This window comes from Heptranchias perlo, chromosome 12 (genome assembly GCF_035084215.1).
Source record: "Heptranchias perlo isolate sHepPer1 chromosome 12, sHepPer1.hap1, whole genome shotgun sequence".
Taxonomy (NCBI): Eukaryota; Metazoa; Chordata; class Chondrichthyes; order Hexanchiformes; family Hexanchidae; genus Heptranchias; species Heptranchias perlo.
Genome location: NC_090336.1, coordinates 33,136,559 through 33,163,587, shown reverse-complemented (window position 1 = coordinate 33,163,587; position 27,029 = coordinate 33,136,559). Strand labels below are relative to the sequence as shown.

At 40.8% G+C, this 27,029-nt stretch overlaps 1 protein-coding gene across 1 annotated transcript in view; it reads right to left on the bottom strand.

The window, feature by feature from the left end:
* The window catches only part of copb1 (COPI coat complex subunit beta 1), a 42,874-nt gene extending 22,252 nt beyond the window's left edge, over window positions 1-20,622 (bottom strand). Inside the window, exons 1-12 of the mRNA XM_067993913.1 lie at window positions 20,422-20,622; window positions 13,688-13,839; window positions 9,619-9,848; window positions 8,534-8,703; window positions 6,252-6,366; window positions 5,623-5,715; window positions 5,071-5,208; window positions 4,363-4,482; window positions 2,545-2,652; window positions 2,310-2,456; window positions 1,244-1,389; window positions 98-194 (exon numbers count right to left, since the gene is read on the bottom strand). Coding sequence (XP_067850014.1) covers window positions 98-194; window positions 1,244-1,389; window positions 2,310-2,456; window positions 2,545-2,652; window positions 4,363-4,482; window positions 5,071-5,208; window positions 5,623-5,715; window positions 6,252-6,366; window positions 8,534-8,703; window positions 9,619-9,848; window positions 13,688-13,778 — 1,455 coding nt within the window. The 5' untranslated portion in view covers window positions 13,779-13,839; window positions 20,422-20,622. The remainder of the gene's footprint in view (window positions 1-97; window positions 195-1,243; window positions 1,390-2,309; window positions 2,457-2,544; window positions 2,653-4,362; window positions 4,483-5,070; window positions 5,209-5,622; window positions 5,716-6,251; window positions 6,367-8,533; window positions 8,704-9,618; window positions 9,849-13,687; window positions 13,840-20,421) is intronic.
* Between the last annotated feature and the right edge of the window lie 6,407 nt (window positions 20,623-27,029).

The window sequence follows — 27,029 nt, the reverse complement described above, 5'->3', positions numbered from 1 at the left end:
GACCTGGTTGTGAACATGATGTTCATTCTCTTGTCAATGGAATGGCGCAAAGTAATCTGGAGGAGAGAAAAAAAAAATGGAAGTATTCCATACATACCTCGCCTAAGGACCGACGAACCTCAGTCATTACACTCTGAATATCATCCTTAGAGCTACAGTATTCTCCCAAAATCCAAAGAGCTCCACGGTATATCCTGTAACAAACAAACAAAATAAAATGCATGAAGGACTATAGGGTGCTGCTGTTAGGGTTAGATCTGATTGAATTCACAGGATTTTTATTTTATTATGAATGCTATTTCTCCTCAGCAGAGAACTTAATACTACTTTTATGCTTACAATTAATTGAGGGTAATTTTGTGAGTGAACCAAAACTGAAATTGGTTACTTCAATCCTAAAATAAACTGAAGTCAAAACCCAAAATGGCAGCACAGTGAATTTATGAAAAAAAGATAATCATGAACAGCAATGAAAATACCATGGAGATTAGCTGTGACACGATTCATACAATGTTTGAATTTTAAGCTTTTTTGAACCTGGAAAATGGTTACACTGACTGCAGGTTTTTGTTTCGATTATTCCAAATCCTCAAGTAAACAATCTTAATTTATTGGAAACTGCCATTTTTCTGTAAGCATGTTGAACAGAACTTGTAAAAGTGAAAAGAAGCAACTTTATCCCTAACCATATTGCCCATTTCACTAGATCCTGCAACTTGCACATTTCATACTCCGGATACGATATCAAGATTGCTTCTTTGACTTCAACATACTTCCTTGACTTCTATGAACTAAATTCCAAGATCAACTGAACAAAGAGCAATAAACTGGAGCAAAATTAGGCCTGCCATCTTTCCTACCTCCCACAATTTCACACAAGTTGAGATAGGATTTGGAACATGAAGCCCCCAAATGGAAAACCAGTAGTACACAGCTACAACAACCAGCCCACCATATTGCTTCATACGTTTAAAACCGGTGGGTGAAAATACACACAGAAATTATTGATTCAAGCCTGGTATCATAGTAGGCGGTAGGATTTGAGAGATACCCTTCAGATTCGACACAAGGTCTGCCTCTCCTACTGACTACAGCAAACCAAAACATAGTTCAAGATTACACTTCTGTCCAACCACAATTTAAACATCAATGAAAATTTTACAACAATGAAAATCAAAACACAATAATTGAAATTATTGTTCTACTGATAAGCTCTAGATTCTCGAATACCTTCTGTACTTACTTGACAGATTTGATGGCATGGAAGACCTCCAGCATCTTCTCAATGATAACTGGCCGAAGGCCATCAAACCTCTGAATAGCTTCTCGCACAAACTCCAGAACATCAGCAGCAGCTGCCTCGTTATTGTCACTGAGGAATTCCATCAGCTAAGGAAAGATCAGGCTGGTATTATTAAAACAGAAAAAAAACAAAAAAATTACAACCTGCACATGACTATACCTGCATCATTCAACGAACGTAGCTTGAAACCCATTGTTGTTAGCTAGTTATAAATGTATAAAACAATAACGATCCTAATATTGTCAGAAATGTCTATGCATCTTTCCAACAGAGAATGATTCAATCAAAAGAACATGTCATAATGCTCTCGCTCGTTCAATAATTTACACCTGAATAGAAGAAAACAATGGCATTATCAAGTTATATCCATGATTAAATCCAAATTCAGCATAGCAACAGAGGCAGAACAAGTGAGCCTGCAAGCTGACAAAATACCGCTCGCCATGTACCGCTCGCCATGACTACATGAAATACCAGGTAGCTAGGACAGATTGTCGGATACATGCTTACACCGAACCTGTGGCATTCCTTGTATACAAGGTCGTAAAGTTGCCGTTTGCCAAAACAAAAATTCCTCCACAAGGGCTCAGCTGGTAAATGCACTACTTGATGTGGACTTGAGCCACACAGGCCAAAAGGGACTGAGCTTGATCCCTATCCTATGTTGAGGTGATCGAGCTCATCGGGGTGGTGGAAAAGCAAAGCCTGGACTTAGAGAGCAGAAAAAAAATCAACCACGCTTCCTGTTCCTGCGGATATCCAGCCTGCCGGACAGCACACGTGGACATTGGTGAGGACAAGAATGGGCTTGCCTACAATGTCCTCACTTCTTACCACCACACTCCCAAGACTGCTTGTCAACACTTACTGTCGAGGCTCACACATGATGTGTGATCATTTGCATGAGGTACTGGAAGGCATCAGTATCCCTGCAACTATACCCTAGCGTGAGTCAAAGCCTTCAGGACAGGAAGGGAAAGAAAATAAATAAATTATGCTCACTTACCACTGGGATAACATTTCCAGCCATGTCTGGAAAACGGACACTGCATGAATGTAATGTTCTGACCAGAAGCTGTCGGTACTTGTCGGTGTCCTCATGTTCTGATACATTATTTGTTTTAATGACTTCCTTCTTTAGAACAATGACAAGCTGTGGGGCACAAATATTTATTTAGTGAACTTGTTATTTGACATTAGAAGTTAACAATAAATGAAATTACTCAAATGCTAGGCCATACCTCTTCAACATTACGAGAAGATACAAGATCTAGTGCCAACTGCAAGGTCTTCTTGCGTACCTCCAAATCTGGAGTGGTCAGAACTCGCAGGACGTCCATCACCAAATCCTGAAAACGACAAATTTTTAAACTCAGGCTCAATGAACTTGGAAAAAAATGTAATTCCATTATATCCTCATTTCAAAATTTCCAGACCACTACCTTTCTCTTCTTTGGAGAAGGTGGTAGTGACTAACCTCCTAGTCAGCTGATAAATAGTTTTCTTCCCAAAAGGATACAGGTTAGGGCCAATTCTTTCTCCACCAAAATATGCAGTGTTCTATCTAAATACCTGATTAACTATCAGCAACCTTATCCAAATGAAATAGTCAAGTTCAAATCCCAAAACAAGCAAATGCACAAAGGTGAACCCTCTTTGAAAATACATGACTGGGGTTACCAAGCCAGCTGTAAAATTAAATTTAACAAGTTTTTCATCTTTCTGGATGGCTAAGAAAATGTGAAATTTCACATGCAATACTAAATATTGCAACATTAGAAATTTACTAGCATAGCTTCAAAAATAAGAGCTTTAAACGGGATACAAGTGCTACCTACCTTTCCCACCATTATCCGATTTTCTCACACCTTGATTATTTTTTTCTTTTTCAAATATTATTCATTTCCCTTTTAAATGCTGATTTGTATTCTTATTCCACCACTGCTTCTGTTTCTTTACTCTCTTAACCTTGCATACCTGTTATCATTCCAGTAAATCTCTTCTACACCATCTTCATGGCCTTGACCTCCTTCCTAAAGTAAATGCCAAAAACTGGCTACAATATTCTAACTGCAGCCTGACAAGTTCAGCACTGCCTCTTTGCTTTTATACTCTATTTATACAACCATAGAACCCATATGTTTTGTTTTAAAACAGCCTTATCAAGTTGTCATGCCACTTTTAAACATTTGTGCACCTGAACATAGGAATAGGAGTAGACCATTCAGCCCCATGAGCCTGTTCCATCATTCAATTAGATCATGGCTGATATGTACCTCAACTCCATTTACCCACCTTTGTTCCACGTGTCTTGATATCCTTACCCAAAAAAAATGTATTCGTCTCATTCTTGAAAATACCAATTGACACAGCATCCACAGTCTTTTGGGGGGAACGCGTTCCGGATTTCCACTACTCATTGTGTGAAAAGGTGCTTAGCCTCCTTGTTTTCCTACTCCTTTTAAAGTTTTTAAACCACTTAGTGTATATTTCCCTCTTATTCGTCCTCTTAAAATACATAATTTCACATTTCTCTGCATTAAATTTCAAACATCTATCTGCTCAATCTGCTAGCCTATGTCCTCTTGAAGTTGCTTGTAATCTTGTTCAGTTAACCACACTCCTTATTTGCGTTATCTGCAGATTTTGATATCATGGTCCCTCTATACCCAACTCTAAGTTGATATATTATCTCTCTCACACACACGTTTACAATATTACTTATGAGGGACAGAGAGCGCGAGAGAGGAAAATGTTAACTGCTAGTTACTGATAACAATGAAGAGTGAAAGACATGCACTCAAAATGTGCTTTATCTGAAACTAAATTTCCAGATACTACTCAATGATCTGATCAATCTCTGCAGCCAGGATGATTCTCTCCCTTCTTTTCAAAAAAAACCTATATTGCAGTAAATATTTCAAATTGGAAAACTTCAGTGTAGCAATTCCTACAACTATTTAGCAGATGTGTTTGAATAAAATGATACTTGTTCAGGGTGTTCAAGGCAAGAAAACACAATGGTCACAATTTCAAGTCATCAGTTCCAGGTTTATTACCTGCAGCACCCTCTCATGTGTAGGGTGCTCCCTAAGCTCAATCAGACGATCTAGAACAATTAGCTTCACGTTGTTATCGCTCTCTTTAATAATCAAATCAATGTAGCACTGAGCAGCAGCCTGGAGAAAGACAAAGTAAACACCTGTTATATATACTTTTAAAATAAAATTTAAGTTTGAGACACATCTGTCACACATGCACAGATCTATATCACATTTCCAAAAATTAGTGTATAAATAGATCTATCGCTTGGAAAGTTGTTCTATAGATTTGAAAGGGACAGGCCAGGTAACATGTAGTTTCCTCTAGCTAGCAGAAAAATACATTGTGTATGCTCCTTTCTTTATAAAAAGAGCGTATCCTTTGACACTAAATATTTATAAAATGTGTTTAAGAATTGATCACACTTTTAATGCTGGTTTACTAAGCTCTTGATTACACTTTGGCACATGCGAGACAGGAATAAAAAGCCTTCCCAGCATTATTTTTTTATTAAGACGTTCATGCGTGGTTTTTATATCCCTTCCCTCATGCACTGGGAATATTACACTGGGAACTGCTACTCTGGAATAAAATTGGTTGAATCAATACAGAATTACCTTAATTTGCACAAGATCCAGATTTCACCCTCTTTAGTGAGGGTCTATATTTTCTACCATAATACCAGTGTTTGAAAGCTTCCAGTAAAGACAACATGAAATCAGTACCTTGATGGCTGTTGGAGCACTTGAGAGCGTAACTAAGGTACCAGAAGCTTCATATTTTACTGCAGGGCTTGAAGACTGGAGTAAGTTGTAGATACAGCGAATAAATCGGGCTCTCTCTGTTGGATTGGCATGGCACACCTAATACAACAGAAATAGTCAATTCGGTGAATATTCGATTGAATACCAAGTTCCTCACATTTATTTTAAGGCACACTTTCTTGCACAACATTATAATTTTAATTGTCAACTGACAAATCCTTCCAGGTTTTATAATAATTTTAGGATGCAGAGACAGATACTATTCATTAAGGTTAATAGCAATCCAGAACTAAAAATTAAACCACAGTATGAAAATTAAATATTGGCGCCACATAGCAATACGCATTGTGATATGCATTACAAACTGCCTGGCAATAAGTACTAAGGAGAAATCAAGGCTTAATCTAAAATCAGCTATATCTTCTTTAACAACACCAATTTTACCGTCCTGCTTAGGCTCCCCGAGTATTACCGCCCCGCCAAGTGAGCAAAACCGAATTTGTGTCACTTCACCTTATAAATCAGCTCAACTATAACCAGCTGCAGAATGTCTCCAAAAGTATGAACTTGATCAATACAAGTACTCAGGTAATCCAGAGCTCGGTCCTAGGGAAACATTAAGAAACGGTATAAGAAATAATGAATTATCTTTAAAATTTGCAATTTCTGATCTGGATCTATTCAAGAGTCTTGCAAGTAAACTAATCATTTGCAGGTCAAAAAGCTATATATTTTTTTTCTCAACTTTATTTCTAGGGTTTTTTCACACCAAAAAAATTGTGAGATCAAAAGCTGGATTCAGAATACGGTTTCCAATTTTTCCTGGAAAAATAAACCAAGTCATTCATCCCCTCAAGTATCTCAATTCCATATCCTTTAATACCCTTACCGAACAAAAATCTTTCAATCTCAGTTTTGAGTTCATCAGCCTTTCAGGTTCGGAGCTGTGCACCCAAAATCCTGTTTTTTTTCCCCCCCTCTTCTTCTCAATAAACTTAATCTCCCTATGAATCCCACACGTCTCAAGTTTTTTCAATTAAAACAGGTTGAAAAAGGTAATATGGCATTCTGCGGCTATAACTGAAGCCGATACTGACTTTATTGTTCCTGATCAGAATTTGTAAAGGACGCAAATGTTTTACCTGATCTGCATGAATAAGCATCATGAAAGCATTCCGTTTACAACTTGCATCTTTTTCATTCACCAAGAAATCATGGATCAACTCAGGAGCATCAGGAATAAGGTGCTCAAAGTTCCTATATATAAAAAAAAAACAGAACATGATATCCAAAAACAAATATTTTGGAATATGCTGACAGAAATCTGGTTATTGTTTCTTGAAATTAAAAAAAAAAGCTTCTTTTAGGAACAAATAAGTAGGTCTTTGAGCTAAAATTTTCATTCATTGTTTTACTAAAAACTATCAGCAATGCCTTGATCCGGAAGCTCAAAATTTTCAACATTTTGCTTTATGTCTGAATAAACTAAAATTTCAACAGTTGTTCATAATTAGTCGAGACTGCTTGACTAGCTTGTCTTATTGGTATAGTTAATGTAATCAGTTTTATTTTAATACACACGATAACACCGACAGGCAGAAAACTTCAGTACTTTCTATGTTTCAATATACTGTATCCTTAATAGAGTAATAATCTGGTTGGGGAAGGAAAAGCAGATAAGGGGTGGGAAAAAAGAAAAAGACAAACAGAAATTCCTTTAAAATTGGCTCTCATCGTCCAGGTCTTCCACAGCCGGCAGACTGATGAAAGGAAAACAGTCAGGTTTTATTGGACTGACTTCCTCCTCCCCCCAACTTTGGTCTTACTACCTGCCACCAATCTAACTGCATTGGCAGCAGCACACCCCTGGAGGAAGACCAGCTGCATGACTTACACTGTAAATTCAGGATAACAGCATTCTTAAGCAACTCCACCAAGACCTGGCCTGCAGAATAAAAGGCCCCTCAAAAATACTTTCAAAACAAATTACTCTCTCAAACTATATAGTTTTACTGCATCTCTTTTCCTCGGGAAAATTTTACACCTGAGCATGTCAGAAAACAGCTAGCATCTCCTGATCAAAAGAATGTTGCTGTATTCTGCAGTCTCCGGTTTAGTCCACAGCTGTTGAACTAAGCAGGTAACAAGATGATGACCAATGTGGTCAAAAGCACATCAAATGCTCTGTTGGATCAGCCAGGAGGTTATTCCACCCTCAATTCAACACCAGTCGCCAAAAGGGTGATCTGATCGATAACATAGATTATCCGAGTCAGACTATCCTGAGTCGAAGACATTACATGTAGAGTCCCCACAATTGTTGCTTCCAACCTGTATAGGTGCGATTACCTCTTCTCAGGGAGGACATAAGAACATAAGAAGAATATAAGAAATAGGAGCAGGAGTAGGCAAGCTGGCCCCTCGAGCCTGCTCCGCCATTCAACAAGATCATGGCTGATCTTTTACCACAATGCTATTTTCCTGCACTATCCCGATATCCCTTGATGCCTTTAATATCTAGAAACCTATCAACCTCTGTTTTGAATGATCTCAATGACTGAGCCTCCACAGCTCTCTGGGGTAAAGAATTCCAAAGATTCATCACCCTCTGAGTGAAGAAATATCTCCTCATCTCAGTCCTAAATGGCCTACCCTTTATTCTGAGACTGTGACCCCTGGTTCTGGACTCTCCAGCCAGGAGAAACATCCACCCTGCACCTACCCAGTCAAGCCCTGTAAGAATTGTGTGTGTTTCAATGAGATCACCTCTCATTCCTCTAAACTCGAGAGAATACAGGCCAAGACTCCTCATACGACAATCCCGCCATCCCAGGAATCAGTCTGGTGAACCTTCGTTGCACTCCCTCTATTGCAAGAATATCCTTTCTTATGTAAGGAGACCAAAATTGTGCACAATACTCCAGGTGCGGTCTCACCAAGGCCCGAATTGCAGTAAGACATCTTTACTCCTGTATTCAAATCCTCTTGTAATAAAGGGCAACATACCATTTGCCTTCCTAATAGCTTGCTGCACCTGCATGTTAGCTTTCAGTGACTCATGTACAAGGACACCCAGGTCCCTTTGAACATCAACATTTCCCAGTCTCACCATTTAAAAAATACTCTCTTTGTTTTTCCGACCAAAGTGCATAACCTCACATTTTCCCACATTATATTCCATCTGCCATGTTCTTGCCCACTCACTTAGCCTGTCTCTCTCCCCTTGAAGCCTGTATCAGTAAAATGTCTGTTTTTTTTTTAAAACAAGCTTTCTATGTATAGTATTGTACACATTGAAAGCTCTCAACAAACTCAGTCCCCTCCAATTCCTCAGGTGATATTTCCATTGAATGGTTCCATCAGCCCATTCAGTTCCTTATATTCCTCCAAGTAAATTGCACAATACCAACTCAAACATAACTACCTGTAGATGGTATAGATGGCCAGCACAGCATTTCTGCGTACATAACTGTGGCGATGTTCCAAGCAGGCACGTATGGCTGGCATCAGTGGCTCTAAAAGCTCTGGCTCCTTCAGCTTGCACAAAAAACGCAGAGTGGACCCTCGAATAAACTCATTTGGATGTTGCAGGTCCTGAGAAAATTCAAAAACGACCTTATTAGTACCAATTACGTTCCAGACAACGTGTACTGCCCCACTGCATATTCACCTTTTCTCCAAGCACACACGTGTACTTTAATCTCATCAACACTCATCAATCTTGAGCTTTTTTTAAAATTGCACAATTAAACCAGAAAGATTTAACAGCTAATTTCCTTAACAGGCAAATAAAAACATTTTCACAAAAATACATTATTTTAGGGACCCATTCTCTGAGTGACTTCAAGGAGGAGACTTCAATCAATCTCTCTCGGGGAAAAATTAATTCTGGCTCCAGAGACGAAAGGGCATTATTTTAACCTGATTCTCCACTGAAGTTTGGTTTTAGTCTGAAATTACAAAGCTACTTTTGAGTGAATCTACATTTGAAATATGCACCTATGTTTCAGTAGTCATTTTCAAATTACATTTTAAATTTACAGTCAATTCTTGTTAATTTGAAGTCACTTAATTCAAATTAAGTTGAATGTTTTAGTGCTGAAAAAAGCCATTTGTGCTGTTACTTCAATAGCTCAATTCAAATTATTGGGTAATAAAAAACAATATTTCCCTGTAAAAATGTCTTCAAATTAACAAGAGCAGACTACATTTCATACCACTCAAGTCTTCCTTTTTCAAACTTGCTTTTGGAAGACGAAGCTTTGCTGTTCTGTTTTGACGAAGTCTGTTGTAGAAATGTCATGCAAATACTGTGAAATTGTTTTGTTACCTGCTTGCCATTTTCTTGAAAAAACATTTCTTTGAATGCTGAAGTTTTTAGTAAACATATATATGACAGCAGACATATGCCAAAAATAAAATGATGCATTCAGAGATTCACTACTGAAATTCATTTTGTACTGAAAACATTTTTCAATTATTAATTTCAAACCACAAAACTACTTTTACCTTTCTGTAGGCATCACACACGAGAATCATCTCCTGCAGCAACTTGCCATCAGGGGTAGTTTTGGGGACAATCTCCCAAAAGACAAGCAGCAACTTTTTAATCGTGTGATCCTGTAGTGGCAACACAAAGCGAATGATCGTCATCAGGAGCCCTGGGAGCTTCTCTCCATTCAGAATCATGATGATCACCTTCTTCAACGCATCAGTCTTAGTCTTCACATCTCCCTTTTCTGAGGGCGGGGGAGGGCAGGAGCAAAGAAAGGGACTAGATTTAGTTTCAGTAAAACTATGAGATTACATCACCATTTGAAACCATTAAATTAAAAGATTTAAAACTATTCACAGGGCAACATACAGTTTCAGTGCACAATGTTGGAGAGAGAGATTCTGCTATGCAGTTCCCTAAACTAAGATCCCAACTTCAGCAGGGACAACGGGAAGAGGCATACTGTTTTTTCACAGATAAATACAAAAATGTCTTTTAAATCAATTAAAAGATTAGTCAACCCACATCACTCTTGCAAACCTTCAGGGCTCTAATTTAAGGCTGTGTAACAAAAAAGTGCACCTGTACGACACAAGAAGGTTTTCACGAGTGATAACTCACCTTATCAAACAGTGATTGGAATAAAAATGTTCTCTTTTTTTTTTAAAACAATTACAAATGAAAGGTCGTTTAAAAATAAGATATTTGCATGTACTCAATTCAATTTTAACTGCAACATTACATCTCTGTCAGGAGGTGGAATCAACTGAGAGGCAAGTGTGACAGCAAAGGCAGCTACTCAAGTCAACTAAGTTATCAGAGATTAATAGAAACATAAGCAACACAAGATCTTAACACATTGCCCGAAATAGATAAACACCTATAGGCTGAATCCTGGCCATAAGCAATTAAAAATGATAAACATGCAGCCCCCACAAAAAGTCATACTAACAATTAAATATCCCAAATGTTTTGTCATTGTTCAAATAGTTTGACAGTTAACAATCACAGAAAGGTTACAGCATGGAAGGAGGCCATTCAGCCCATCGAGTCCACGTTGGCTCGACGCAAAAGCAATCCAGCTAGTCCCACTCCCCCACCCTTTCCCCGTAGCCCTGCAAATTTTTTCCTTTCAAGTAATTATCCAGTTCCCTTTTGAAGGCCATGATTGAATCTGCCTCCACCACCCTTCGGGCAGTGCATTCCAGATCCTAACCACTCGCTGTGTAAAAAAGCTTTTCTTCATGTCACCTTTGGTTCTTTTGCCAATCACCTTAAATCTATGTCCCCTGGTCCTTGACCCTTCCGCCAACGGTAACAGTTTCTCTCTATCTATTCTGTCTGGACCCTTTATGATTTTGAATAGCTCTATCAAATCTCCTCGCAACTGTCTTTGATCCAAGGAGAACAACCCCAGCTTCTCCAGTCTGTCCACGTAACTGAAGTCCCTCATTCTTGGAATCATTCTAGCAAATCACTTCTGCACCCTAACTAAGGCCTTCACATCTTTCCTGAAGTGCGGTGCCCAGAACGGGACACAATACTTCAGTTGTGGCCGAACCAGTGTTTTATAACGGTTCAACATGACGTCCATACTTTTGTACTCTATATCTCTATTTCTGAAGCCCAGGATCCCATATGCTTTTTTAACCATTTCCTCAACCTGCCCTGCCACCTTTAACGATTTGTGCACAGAAACCCCCCCAGATCTCTCTGTTCCTGTACCCATTTTAGAATTGTGCCCTCTCGTTTATACTGCCTCTCCTCATTCTTCCTACCGAAATGAATCACTTCGCATTTTTCTGTTTTAAATTTCATCTGCCAAGTGTCCACCCATGCCACCACCCTGTCTGTATCCTCTTGAAGTCTATCACTATCCTCCTCACTGTTTACTACCCTTCCAAGTTTTGAGTCATCTGCAAATTTGGAAATTGTGCCCTGTACATCCAAGTCCAAGTGATTAATATATATCAAGAAAAGCAGTGGTCCCAGCACCGACCCCTGGGGAACACCACTGCACACCTCCCTCCAGTCCGAAAAACAACCGTTCACCACTACTCTGTGTTCCTGCCCCCTTGATACCATGGGCTGCAATCTTGATAAGCCTACCATGCAGCACTTCATCAAACTCCTTTTGAGAGTCCATATCCACCACATAAACTGCATTGCCCTCATCTACTCTTTCTGCTACCTCATCAAAAAACTCTATCAAGTTAGTTAAACACGATTTGCCTTTAACAAATCCATGCTGGCTTTCCCTAATCAATCCACCCTCTTCCAAGTGACTTAATTCTGTCCCGGATTATCGTTTCTAAAAGTTTCCCCACCACCGAGGTTAAATTGACTAGCCTATAGTTGCTGGGTTTATCCTTACACCCTTTTTTGAACAAGGGTGTAACATTTGCAATTCTCCAGTCCTCTGGCACCACCCCAGTATCTAAGGATGTTTGGAAGATTATGGCCAGTACCTCCGCAATTTCCACCCGTACTTCCTTCAGCAACCGAGGCTGCATCCCATCCAGACCAGATGACTTATCTACTTTAAGTACAGCTAGCCTTTCTTGTACCTCTTCTTTATCAACTTTTAGCTCATCCAGTATCTCAACTGTATCGTCCTTTACTGAGACTGTGGCAGCAGCTTCTTCCTTGGTAAAGATAGATGCAAAGTACTCATTTAGTACCTCAGCCATGCCCTCTGCCTCCATGAGCAGATCTCTAAATGGTCCGTAATCGGCCCGCCCCACCCCTCCTCTTACTACCCGTTGACTGTTTACATTTTTGGATTCCCTTTTATGTTGGCCACCAGTCTATTCCAATAGTCTCTCTTTGCCCCTCTTATTTCCTTTTTCACTTCCCCTCTGAACTTTCTATATTCAGCCTGGTTCTCACTTGTGTTATCATCCTGACATCTGTCGTAAGTCCCTGTTCTGCATGAAGTAATATTTTATATATCCGGTTCAGTTAACTTTTCGCATCAATTTTTCTTGCTGCTTCACCAATATGGCGCACGCACACACACACCATTTCCATCCCCAAAATTACATTCAACCTCGAGGCTTAAACACCAGTTCCAGCACGATCCATATGCGGCAGTGTCAGAAAACATAGCCGCTTAGGCTCAAATATGCTAACGAGGTATTTTTCCATATTTATTTCTAGTGATCACAGTTAACAGCCTGCTGTGCTTTATTGAACTGCGGGGTATAAATCCAGTTTGCTTTAACATGAAATGTAGGAGTTCCGACAGTGAAATCTTGAAAAAAAAATGATCCTTATAATCTGAAGCAAAAACAGAAAATCCTGCAAACACTCAGGTCAGACAGCATCTGTGGAGACAACAGACAAGTTAATGTTCCATCGAACTGGAAGAAATTAGAGGTGAACAGCATTTAAAAAGCAATAAAGGGAAGAGGGAAGGGTAAACACACACAAGGAATAGAATGACCTGTAAAGTGCTAGTTCTTCTTGTGTGCAAGAATGAATTTTTCCATCCTCCTTCCCTTTTCCTATGCTGTTCATCCAAAACTGATTCTAATTCTGATGAAGGGTCCACACCTGAAATGTTAACTTGTCTGTTCTCTCGACAGATGCTGCCTGACCTGCTGAGTGCTTCCAGCATTTTGTGTTTTCATTTCAGATTTCCAACACTTTTGTTTATACTGATAAAATCTTGCCCGATTCCAATGAAATTCTTCATCAATTCAACTCCAGAATAGCCAATGTCCTCTGTGTATCACCATAAAATGGTGTTATACTTTGGAGGTAATAATCTTCCTCTGCTGAGGTATTGCCAGGCCAGGCATCATCTGTAGCTCAAAGGACAGGCCAACAGATCCCACTTATCAACTGTCTGCCAGGTGACACATAGCAAAAGGCTCTACCAGTGACGCTAGAGCTGGCATTTTTTCTCCCACTGGAAAAGTTCCAAGCAAAATATGTGTTACTGCCATTGCTGACACACAAAAAAAATTTAATAATTCAGCAGAGCGGGGAACAGAACCTACACCCTTCTGTGGTGTGGGACACAAAACGCAAATGCAGAACCTAGGGCTCAATGAGATGAGAAATATAAAGGTAACTTACCCAAGTCGATCTTGAGACTAATTTCATTTGGTGGTTCAGAGTCCAAGGAAACATTTATGAGCGTATAACATACATTTTCTGCAGCTGTCATGGTGCCAATTCTCCTAGGCAAATTAAAATCAGAAAGCAGGTAACCTCAAAGTGCAGGTAATCTGTAGGTGGAAAAATAATTAAATTGATTATTTGTCACTAAGTTCTCTAAAGTATCTCTTTTAAAAAAAAAATAAAACAACAGATGTTACACCATCAATGTACTCATTATGTGTAAAACCCAGCTGAATGTCCAGTCATACCAGTGAATATAGAGCTGACAGAACCCTTTATTTAAAAAGGGAACACTTGCTGATTTGGATATTATGCAGATTAGTACAGCTAGCTTTCAAAAATTTCACATTATCCCTTACTCGTGTCACAGAACAGACAACCTTGAATGTACGTTGTTGTAATTTAAGTAGTGATTTAACGTAGAAAAACGTCCCAAAGCACTTCAAAGAAGCATAATCAAAAAATGGACCTCGTGCCAAGGAAGGGGATATTAGGAGGGGTGACCAAAAGCTTGGCGAAAGAAATTGTTTTTAAAAGGAGGGTGTCAAAGGAGGAGAGGGAGGTGAAGAAAGAGACTTTCAGGGAAGGAATTACAGAGCATGAAGTCTAGGTGGCTGATGGCAAGTAGGACATAAAGTGTGGTGGGGGGGAGGCACAAGAAACAATAGGAGGCAAGAGGCTTCAGGGGAAGGGGCTGACGGAGTTTACAGAGATCAGGAGGTCGAAACCACGGAGGAATTTAAACATGAGAATGAGAATTTTAAATCTGAGGCTACAGGAGACCGGAAGCCAATACAACCCAGTGGTGACAGGAGTGATGGACAAGCTGAACTTTGTGTGACAACAGGGTTATAAATCTACCTCAAAACAAAATAGAACATCTGGAGGGGAATCAGAAATTAGTTAAAAGAGATGCCAATGAAATACACTGTGATACGGAGCTGAACAGACAAATATCATCCCAGTTTCTATCCTTGGTCTGTGCTGAGCTGACTAATCTTGGCCAGGTGGGCACTGCCATTGGCCTCAATACCTCCAGGGTAGGAAATGGAAGGAGAAGAAAAGTGATCATTACTGACAGTTCAGTGAGTACTATGGAATTGTGTTTCTGATGATCAAGTAAGGACAGTCAGAATTGATGCCCACAACAGACCAAATAGCCTGCCAACATTCACTGCCTAACCTCCCGTACAAAGAACAGCCAGAATTCACCAGAGGGCGTCTCGTACCATATCCCAGCACAAGTTAACACCTTCAAGAAACCAAAAGGATAATAAAAATGCATTACTATCTAACTCTTGTCAATACACTACTCATTCTGAGCATCTTGAATTTCATTTTTACAATAGAAAAGTTGGATAAAAGGAATGTTTTTCTTTCCACGTGGGATATCCTCATTGTGATAAATGTAAGGAGTCTTACAACACCAGGTTATAGTCCAACAGCTTTATTTGAAATCACAAGCTTTCGGAGGCTTTCTCCTTCGTCAGGTGACTCAGGTGAAGCTGGTTAATTGGGATGGGGGAGTAAACAGAAGACCAAAAGGTTAAATAGCTTATGTGACCAATGGTAAAGCTAATTATTCAGTTTCTCTCTGCAACGAACAAACCCCTTCGAGTATACATGCAATATTTACAGATTTTAAAACAGGGTCAATAGAATTGAAGAACAAACGAAGAAAAATAACAACTTGCATTTATATAGCGCCTTTAACATAGCAAAACGTGCCAAGGTGCTTCATAGGAGCGTTATCAAACAGAATTTGACACTGAGCTACAGAAGGAGATATTAGGACAGGTGACCAAAAGTCATCAGTAGTAGGGAAAATGCTAGAATCTATAATTAAGGACGTAACAACAGGGCAGATGGAAAATCATAATATGATTCGGCAGAGTCAACTCAGTTTTATGAAAGAGAAATCATGTTTGACAAACCTATTAGAGTTTTTCCGAAGGTGCAACCAGCAGTTACAGAAGGGGGAAAGCTCGTCGATGTAGTATATTTGGATTTTTAAAAGGCATTCGATAAGAGCTGCATAAGAGGAAGTTACACAAGATTAGGGCTCATAGGATTGGGGGTAATATATTAGCATGGATTGAGGATTGGTTAATGAATAAAAAACAGAGAATAGGAATAAACTGGTCATTTTCAGGTTGGCAGGATGTAACTAGTGGAATGCCGCAGGGATCGGTGCTTGGGCCTCAGCTATTTACAATCTATATTAATGACTTAGATGAAGGGACCAAGTGTAATGTATCCAAGTTCGATGGCAATACAAAGCTCGGTGGGAAAGTAAACAAAGGAGACATTCAGTAAAAAGAAGCAAAGAGGCTGCAAAGGGACATCGATAGGTTAAGTGAGTGGGCAAGAAGGTCGCAGGTGGAGTATAGTGTGGGGAAATGTGGGGTTATTCACTTTGGGAGGAAAAATAGAAAAACAGAATATTTTTTAAATGGTGAGGAACTATTAAATGTTGGTGTTCAGAGGGATTTGGGTGTCCTTGTACACGAAACACAGAAAGTTAATATGCAGGTACAGCAAGCAATTAGGAAGGCAAATAGTATGTTGGCCTTTATTGCAAGGGGGTTGGAGTACAACAGGGCTTTGGTGAGACCACACCTGAAGTACTGTGTGCAGTTTTGGTCTCCGAATCTAAGGAAGGATATACTTGCCTTACAGGCGGTGCAACAAAGGTTCACTAGATTGATTCCTGGGATGACAGGGTTTTCCTATGAGGAGAGATTGAGTAGAATGAGCCTATACTCTCTGGAGTTTGAAGAATGGGAGGTGATCTCTTTGAAACATAAAAGATTATAAGGGGACTTGACAGGGTAGATGCTGAGAGGATGTTTCCCCTGGCTGGAGAGTCTAGGACTAGGGGACATAGTCTCACGATAAGGGGTCGGACATTTAGGAGCGAGATGAGGAGCAATTTCTTCACTCAGAGTGTCGTGAATATTTAGAATTCTCTACCCTGGAGGGCTGTGCATGCTCAGGCGTTGAGTATATTCAAGGCTCAGATCGATAGATTTTGGGACACGAAGGGAATCAAGGGCAAGGGATATGGGGATCAGGCGGGAAAGTGGAGCTGAGGTCGAAGATCAGTCATGATCTTATTGAACATAAGAAATAGGAGCAGGAGTAGGCCAATCGGCCCCTCGAGCCTGCTCCGCCATTCAATAAGATCATGGCTGATCTGATCCTAACCTCAAATTTAAATTCATGTCCAATTTCCTGCCTGCTCCCCGTAACCCCTAATTCCCTTCACTTCTAGGAAACTGTCTATTTCTGTTTTAAATTTATTTAATGATGTAGCTTCCACAGCTTCCTGGGGCAGCAAATTCCACAGACCTACTACCCTCTGAGTGAAGAAGTTTCTCCTCATCTCAGTTTTGAAAGAGCAGCCCCTTATTCTAAGATTATGCCCCCTAGTTCTAGTTTCACCCATCCTTGGGAACATCCATACCGCATCCACCCGATCAAGCCCCTTCACAATCTTATATGTTTCAATAAGGTCGCCTCTCATTCTTCTGAACTCCAATGAGTAGAGTCCCGATCTACTCAACCTCTCCTCATATGTCCACCCCCTCATCCCCGGGATTAACCGAGTGAACCTTCTTTGTACTGCCTTGAGAACAAGTATGTCTTTTCTGCAATTGTATAGGGCTTTGGTGAATGACAGTGCACTTAAATATGTTGTATAATTTGTTAGCAAATGTAAAAAGGCCTTAATTCTTGACTTTGTCACAAGACTTAGATTCAGTAATTCAATGCAAATTGATCAACTTTGCAGATGATAAACCAGGAGGAGCAATGAAATCAGAGGAAGCAGCCCAGAAATTACAAAATGAGTGACACAAATATCTAAATGGGAAAATAATGGCAGATGATATTCAATATAGACTTGGAAAGGAAAGATGGGGAACAGAGATACTCCATAGAAACATAAAAATAGGAGCAGGAGTCGGCCATTCGGCCCTTCAAGCCTGCTCCGCCATTCAATATGATCATGGCTGATCCTCTATCTCAATACCATTTTCCCACTCTCTCCCCATACCCCTTGTTGCCTTTTGTGTCTAGAAATCTATCTAGCTCCTTCTTAAATATATTCCTTCTGTGGCAGAGAATTCCACAGGTTCACCACCCTCTGAGCAAAGAAATTTCTCCTCATCTCGGTCCTAAATGTCCTACCCTGTATCCTGAGACTGTGACCCCTCGTTCTAGACACCCCCAGCCAGGGGAAACATCCTCCCTGCATCCAGTCTGTCTAGGCCTGTCACAATTCTATATATTTCAATGAGATCCCCTCTCACTCTTCTAAACTCGAGTGAATACAGGCCGAGTCGACCCAATCTCTTCTCATACGACAGTCCTGCAATCCCAGGGATCAGTCTGGTGACCCTTAGCTGCACTCCCTCCATGGCAAGTATATCCTTTCTTAGGTAAGGAGATCAAAACTGCACACAATACTCCAGGTGTGGTCTCACCAACGCCCTGTATAACTGCAGTAAGACATCCTTGCTCCCGTATTCAAATCCTCTTGCAATGAAGGCCAACATATCATTTGTCTTCCTAACTGCTTGCTGCATCTGCATGTTTGCTTTCAGTGACTGGTGTACAAGGACACCCAGGTCCCTTTGTACATCAACATTCCCCAATCTATCATCATTTAAATAATACTCTGCCTTTCTGTTCTTCCTTCTGAAGTGGATAACTTCACATTTATCCACATTATCCTGCATGAATGGTGTTGAAGTTGAAAGAGACCAAGGAGTCTTCATAGACTTGGCATTCAACATGTCCAACCAACAAAGCCAATAAAATGTTGAACTAATGTAGGTACAACAGAAGAATACAAGTCAGAGGAAGTCATGATCAAACCTACAGAGCTGTGTCTGGTCAGAGCAAAACCTGGAGTACCGTGTCCAGTTCTGGTCATCAAGACACAAAGGAGACATTCAGTAAAAAGAAGCACGATACTAATCATTGGATATTAAGGAGTCTGAATTATAAGGAAAGACCGGGTTGTTCTGACTTGAAAGGAGGCATCGAAGAGGTACTTATGGAGGCAATGAGTTTGGAAAAGGTTAAATCCAGAAAGTTACTTTAAAGTAAACTGCAAGAGTAGGGCAAGGAAACAGACACAGTCTCAAACCAGTAAAAAGCAAATTTAGGGCAGATATCAGCAAGTTCTTCACACAGATGTAGATATGGAATGGACTCCCCATTAAGAGTAGTGGAGGAGAAAATCATAGATTCATTTAAAAAACAATTGCATGGTACAAGAGGACTGTGGAGCCTTTCTGAATGAAAAGGTAGGCTCACTGACCTTTCACATCCATAATTATCTTGTGCACAACTTACTATCTTGCAACTTTCACAAAATAACTTACAGAAATATGCCAGTGCAGTTTTTTTTCCACCTTAATATTTACAAAGCAGCATTTTCTCCTTCTCACTGCCTCACCTCTGACAGAGACCTTAGTCAGGCCTCATTTGGGATATTGTGATTAGTTTTGGTCTCCTCACATGGGGGGTGATATTGAAGCTTTGAAAAGGATGCAGAGGAAAGCCACTAGACTAATTCCTAGCTCAAAGCATCTTAGTTATCAAGATAGGCTGAAACAGCAGGGACTCAATTTTAGAGAAGCATAGACTTAGGGGTGATATGATTAGGTTTATAAGATGATGAATGGAATAGGTTGTGTTCAAGTTGACAGTTTGTTCCAATTAAATATGTTAGGGAAGACCAGGAGTCACAATTTTAAGTTGTAGAAGGCCAGATCTAGGTGAGATGTCAGAGGGTGGTTCTTTTCCCAGAGACAAGTGGACCCCAGAACAGGCTGCCAGCTCGTGCGGTGGACCCCGATTCACTGAATTCCTTCAAATGGGAGCTGGACATGTTTCTGCCTGGGGGCAGAGATCAGCTCTTACAAAAGGTACTGTATTGCATAGATTTATCAGGGCCAGCGTGATCTCTTGGACTAGTTTCAATTGCCACAGGGGTCAGACAGGAATTTCCCAGATATTTTCTCCCCAAATTGGCCTGGGTTTTTAATCTGGAGTTTTGTGGGGAGTGTATATATTGTGATACACAAGGTATCATGATTGCATGGGACACGCCGGATGGACCAGAGGGTCTTTTCCTGTCCGTCATTGTTCGTATGTTCGAAGGTTGACTTGGCCATTCTGACCACTTGGCACTTTTACATTATAAAAAAAGTCTGTAGATTTGCAAAACCAGACTGCACATATTAAAAAAGTGATAATTTGCTCAAAACTGAACGCAGGTAGAACTTTAAGGCGCGGGAACATTAGTTACTTTATATGTTTACATATATAGTTTATAAAAATGCAGGGGTAACATTTTCTGCTTCTAAAGGATTATTTATGATTTAATCTGATTTAATTCAATCACCAACTCCTCACAATTTAAAACAGATAGAGGAGGACCCGGGACCAGCTCCGTTTCCTGGTAAATCTCAGGCTCCTGGAGGCCGAGACAACAACAACAACAACGAAAACCCGGGGATCTAGGCCGCAGCCTCCACCCGCGAATCGACACTCGCTGCTGCCACAGCGGGAGAAAGGAGGGAGGAGGGGGCGCACACACTGTGGGGGGGGGGGGGGGGGGGCGGGGAAGAGGCGCGCAGGCCCCGTTACCGGGGAGACGCGCGTTTTTACTGCACCTGGTGTCAGGCCCGGGGAGGAGAGGGCAGTTATCGGTGAGGCGGGGCGGTGGGGGGGGGGAGGGTCCGTGTCCCGGTCGGTGGCGGCGGCCGCTGGCCTCCTTCCTTCCCTCTTTCCTGGCCGTGTGTGTCGCTCGCTCTCGCTCTCTCCCCGCTGACTCCGCTCCGGCTGACGTGGAACCACGACCTCAACGCCGACTGGCCGCGCAGGCGCACAAACGCGTTCCTCGCGGCCACGTCACAATGCCTCCTTCATCCTCATTTGAATAAACTCCACCGCCGGTCAGAACCGACAAAAGTGTCACTCGTTCATTCCCGCCACCCGTGGGCACCGCAGGGGCTGGAGTGCATCCTGGACAAGAATTCGAACTTGTTTTGGTTTTTCTTTTGGATTTTTGCACATAAACACACCCTAACCCCCCCCCCCCTCACAACCTTCTTATAAAAGGGGGGCCTAAAAACACAAAAGGAAAGTCACTGAAAAAAAACCAGGTTATAGTCCAACAATTTTATTTTAAATCACAAGCTTTCCTCCTTCGCCACTCACCTGACTAAGGAGGTAAGCTCCGAAAGCTTGTGATTTAAAATAAAACTGTTGGACTATAACCTGGTGTTGTGCAAGTCCTTACATTTGTCCACCCCAGTCCATCACCGGCTTCTCCACATCATGAAAAAAACCTGGCTGCACTTCCATCCCTCACTCCTGAGCTGAGCGGAGTGGCGAAAAAAAGTAAAAAGCTGCTTTTGAGACAACCAATGTCTTTTGGATCCTCCTTTCATTTAATCACTTCCATTGTCCTATTTCATAAGTTTATTTGCTTCATTTTAACCTGCTGTTTGTTTTTCTGTTACCTGTCTGTTTTTAACCTCTTTTTCCGATGATTTCTCCCCCTGCTCCCCATCTGTTCTGCTCTTTTCTCCCCATCTCCACCATTCCTTTTAAAATCCCCAGATTCTCATCCATTCCCATGTCCCCTTGTGACACCGTGCAGTCTGCAGCCTAAAAAAAAGAGGAAAAATAGTGTCACTCATTCTTTCCGCGACCAGTGGGCACCGCAGGGACTGGAGTGCATCCTGGACAAGAATAATAAAATTATAATTCGAACTTGTTTTGGTTTTTCTTTTGGATTTGCGCACATAAACACACCCTAACCCCGCCCCTTCTTATAAAAGGTGGGCCCAAAAACACGAAAAAAGAAAAAAGTGTCACTCGTTCTAGTGCAGAAATTATAGCCTCTAATCTCAATCCTAAATACAGACACTTTGTAATCAACAGTTTTTGCAATCTGCCTCACTCTTTTTGTTTCTAAGTTTCACTCCAATCAGGATCCCTAATGGTGGCAGCTCTAATTTAAAAATGTAAAATCTGTTCCCCGGCGTGTTGGATACATTTTATGTGTGTGTTTGTTTATCTATTTTTGCTCAACAATTTCTCTCCTCACCTGAAGATGTCGACTTCCAGCAACCCACCAAAGTGGCTATAATTTATTTGTTAGCCTCGACTATTGAGTGTTCAGAATTATTCAGACCATTTAGTCTGTGCCTGTGCTTTTCACCACATGAACCTGGTCTAATTCCACTCTCCTGATCGCTCCCCATATATGTTGATATTCTTTTTAAGCAACTATCTAATTCCTTTTGAAAAAAAATTATAAACTCTGCTTCAACAATGGGATGTCAGAGAATTCCATATTGTAACCACCCTCTGTGTAAATAATTTTTTCCTATTTTCCCCTTTGCAATGGAAATTTGTGCCCTCTCATTACCATCTCACAGCCTAGTGGAAGCAATCTAATGCTATTTAATTTTATTATAACCCTTCATAATCTTGAAGACCTCAATCAGGTCACCCCTTATACTTTTTACCTCCAATGAAAAAGCCCTAACTTTTCATGTGTCTCTCCATAGCTTGCACCCTGAACCTTGGCAATATCCAAGGGAATCTACTTTGCTCCTTATCCATTCATTTGATATAGTTTTTAGAATGGGGTGCCCAAAATTGTACACAGTTCTTCAAATGCAGCCTAATTAAGGCCTTGCACAAGTTCAACATTACTTCTTTGCTTTTGCTTCAAGGTAATAAACTAAGGATTCCATTTGTCTTTTTTACCAACTTGTGTATCCACACACCAACATCCCTCTGTTCCTTGACTCTATTTTACATCTTTATGGTCTAGTTTCTTTCCTGATTGTTACTTCTAAAACGAATTCGTTCATATTGCATTGCATCTGCCATCTGACAACCCATTCATCTTGCAGTCTTTCATAATCCCCAATTTGATCTCAGCAGAAAATTTCAATTTTCTTTCCTCAATTCCGAAGTACTTTGAGATTGCGATTGATGTTCAATCTCAACAGATGGGATAGAGTTCATTGTGGAGCTCGCAAGTGCAATCTGCCTGCGGAAGTCAGGAAAACAGTGTCCATTGGATGGATCGAGTCAACTATTATGAAGGTAGCTGAAAGGATATTGCGTCCTAGCGATTACACTTTCGTCTTGTTTCACCTGATCTGAAGACCAAGGCTAGATGCATTTTGATCAAAAATTCGTAGAGCTTCGGCGAGGATGTCCACGGTTTCAACCACTGCCGCTATGTCGTCGGCGAAGTCCAGATCTGTATACACATAGTCTTTGCCAAGGCTGGTTCCACATCCACTTTTTTTCTGTTGTTGATTTCATGATGTAATCAACACCTGAACAGAATAAGGTTGGGGCCCTGATGTGTTTCGGTATTAAACAAGAAAGGTTCAGACAGCTTCCTGTCACTGCGGACCTGGCTGCTTCGGTGAGCATAAAGCTCTCTGATTAATGATATAATTTTATTCGGGATACCTAGAGATTGTAACCGGAGCGAGAGGCACTATCTATTTCGTGAGTCAAAAGCTTTTTGCGAATCAGTGTAGGCAACATATAGTTGTACTCGTTGTATTCGTGTCGTTTGGCTGCAATTTGTTTTGAAAACCTTGCCTTTGTAAAAATACATGAGAATCCATTGATGTCACTGGTGAGGGATAGTTTCATCAGTCCATACTTGTGTAAATATATGGAGATCGAACACAAGACGCAATCTCAAATTACGGTCTACAATGCGTTAGTAATTTTGATTACTGGTTACATTAGTTAAATATGGCTCAGAAACGTGGTACTCACCAAAGTAATGAATCGGCGAATCAATGGAATTGATTCGAAATCAATTTGCACACTGCTAAATGTTAAGCCTCAAGATGAAATCTTAAATGAGACTGTACGCAACCTGACCAATCAACCACCGCTGTTCTGGTTGGCTGATCATAACCAACTCTTCTGGTATGGACACCTGATCCGCCACCCTGAGTCTGACCCTGCCATAGCATTCACCACTAAACCATCATCCACATGGACGAGGCCACAAGGCAGACCCAGAACAACATGGGATGACAACATAAAAGTGCTCCTTAACAGCATGGGCCTTACTGCCGATGAGGCACAAGCGGCAGCCCTGAACCGTAACGGTTGAAAGAAGCTTGTAGCAGTAACGCTCTCTTGTGGATGACCCCGGAGATAACGAATTCCTAAGTCTTGATCGTTGATGTATGTAGAATCATAGAATGATTACAACACAGAAGGGGGCCATTCGGCCCATCGAGTCTGTGCCAGCTCTCTGTAAGAGCAATCCAGCTGTCCCACTCCCCACCCTTTCCCAATAGCCCTGCATTTTTTTCCCTTCAAGTATTTATCCAATTCCCTTTTGAAAGCCACAATTGAACCTGCCTCCACCACCTCCTCGAGCAGTGCATTCCAGATCATAACCACTCATGTAAAAAACATTTTCCTCATGTAGCCTTTGTTTCTTTTGCCAATCACCTTAAATCACCATTCAGCCCAACAGGTCCACGCCAGTGTTTATGCTCCACACGAGCCTCCTCCCAACCTTCCTCATCTAACCCCATCAACATATCCTTCAATTCCTTTCTCCCTCAAGTGTTTATCTACCTTCCCCTTAAATACATCTATGCTGGTCACCTCAATTACTCCTTGTGGTAGTGAGTTCCACATTCTAACCACTCTCTAGGTAAAGGAGTTTGTCCTGAATTCCCTATTGGATTTATTAGTGACTATTTTATATTCATGGCCTCTACTTCTGGTCGCCCCCAAAAGTGGAAACATCTTCTCTACTTCTACCCTATCAAACCCTTTCATAATCTTAAAAACCTCTATCAGGTCATAAGAACATAAGAAATAGGAGCAGGAGTAGGCCATCCGGCCCCACGAGCCTGCTCTGCCATTCAACAAGATCATGGCTGATCTTATACCTCAACGCCATTTTCCTGCACCATCCCTATATCCTTTTAATATCTAGAAATCTATCTCAGTTTTGAATGTACTCAATGACTGAGCCTCCACAGCCCTCTGGGGTAGAGAATTCAAAACATTCACCACCCTCCGAGTGAAGAAATTTCTCCTCAACTCACCTACTTTTAGTGAGGTGTATCTGTACCCCCAGATCCCTCTGCTCCTCTACCCCATTTGGACTCTTATTTTCCAAGCAGTATGTGGCTCCTTATTCCTCCAACCAAAATGTACCACCTCACACTTGTCTGTATTCAAATTCATTTACCAATTACACACCCGTTCTGCCAGTTTATTAAGGCCTTCCTGTATTTTGTCACAGTTCTCCTCAGTATTAACTATAACCCCCAATTTAGTGTCATCCACAAATTTTGAAATTGTACTTCCGATTCTCAAGTCCAAATCGTTTATGTAAATGGTGAACAACAGTGGTCCCAGCACCGATCCTTGTGGAACACCACTCCCCACCTTTTGCCATTTTGAATAACTACCGTGAACCCCTACTCTGTTTTGTAGCCAGTTGCTATCCATTCTGGTACTTTTCCCCTGACTCCATATGCTCTGACCAGAGGCATGAGTCCACCATGCAGCACCTTATTAAAGGCCTTTTGAAAATCCAAATAGATCACATCTACATTACCTGTGTCTACTCTTTGTTACTTCTTCAAAGAATTCAATAAACATATGCTGTAAAATACTGTTATTCTTAAATTTCATTCAATAATCAACACCATTATTCTAACCATTTTGTCTACGAAGTGCTCTGCTTTTAATTTACATTTTTTGTGTACTAATCTAGGTGAGGCAAGTGAGTGCAAGGCAAATGACACCCAGTGTCAGCTGAGATGCACAGTAAACCTCTCTCTTTTCTGCCCTAGTAAGCACTCTCAGATAAGGTGCAGCGTGAGTTAAATGCAGTGAAATTCCTTCTAATCTGTTCCATCAGTCGCAGGTCACACATGGCATGGATTAGATGCAGATTAAACCTTTCTTTACATTGTCCTAAGAATATGCCTTAATTCCAACCTCAGAAGAATACACCCAACCACAGCACTAAGTGGGCTTTTCAATACTGGCGGCATTACAGCCAAGCCCAATCCAGTCCTTATCTGACATTCACACGTGCACTTCCAGCAAGGGACACTAGACAGTGATCAGAAACAAGAACCCTCAATGGTGCTGAGACATTGTTGTGTCCCTACTGCTGTCCCAGCTGAAATTAACGAATACACAGCGGGGATGGAACATTCCATTTTCTTGTATGTTTGAAGTCTTTCTTGTTGAATCATCAGGGGAGCATTTAGGTTTTATTGTAATCACTCACCTGTTGTGAGACAAATTTGAACTCGATTATTTTGGCTTAAAAAAATATAACTTTGATGTCTTGGTTACAATTGCATGGGCTAGTTCAAATCAGATACAAGACAGCAGCCCTGAATAACAAGGATTATATTATTGCATGAGTTTTCAACTAGTATCCGCTCAGTGACATTTCCAGGCCAATTCGCACTTCAACCCGATTACGAAGTAATATTTCTTTCCAGATAGCAATACCTACCCCCAGTTTTATATTGATACATAATACTTCTCCATTAAGCTTATAGGTTCAAGCTTTGCATGGGTTTTCAGACCTACTGTGCATATTACCTTTCACTCTTAGCTCTTCCACTTCTTTCAGTGCTGGTGACAGATCACTTTAGGTAGACTTCCATCTAAACAGTAATATGCTATGAGAGCACCTGAGTGAGAAGCAACAGACTGAGACTGACTGAAACAGGAAGTTTGGATCGAACAGGGGCTAGGTGGCGATTGAGGGCTCTGCGGAAGGATCAAATTAAGGTCAAAGAGATAGCTAACTTGTAAATAATTAGCATGGCAGGACAGGCAAGGCCAGAATTGTGCAGAACTTGCACGACATGGCTGTTTCTGGAAGTGAAGAACATCGAGAAAAACTTCAAATGCAGGAAGAGTCTTTAAGTGGGCTTGTTCAAGCTCAAAATTTCTTTTCAAAAATGGAGGGGTGAGTAAACCAGATAACTATAGACCAGTTCGTCTACCACCAGTTGTTGACAAACTTTCAGAATCCATAATTCAAGATAAAATTAATGATGGACAGCCAGCAGGGATTTGCCAGACAGGTCATGTTTGATAAATTTAAATGCTGTTTGAACACCAACTGGATAGGTCAAGGGAATCCAACAGATGTGGTGCATGTGGATTTTCAGAAGGCATGTTAAGGTATCATTCCTCTCAGCAATGCCACAACAAATCCAGTTGT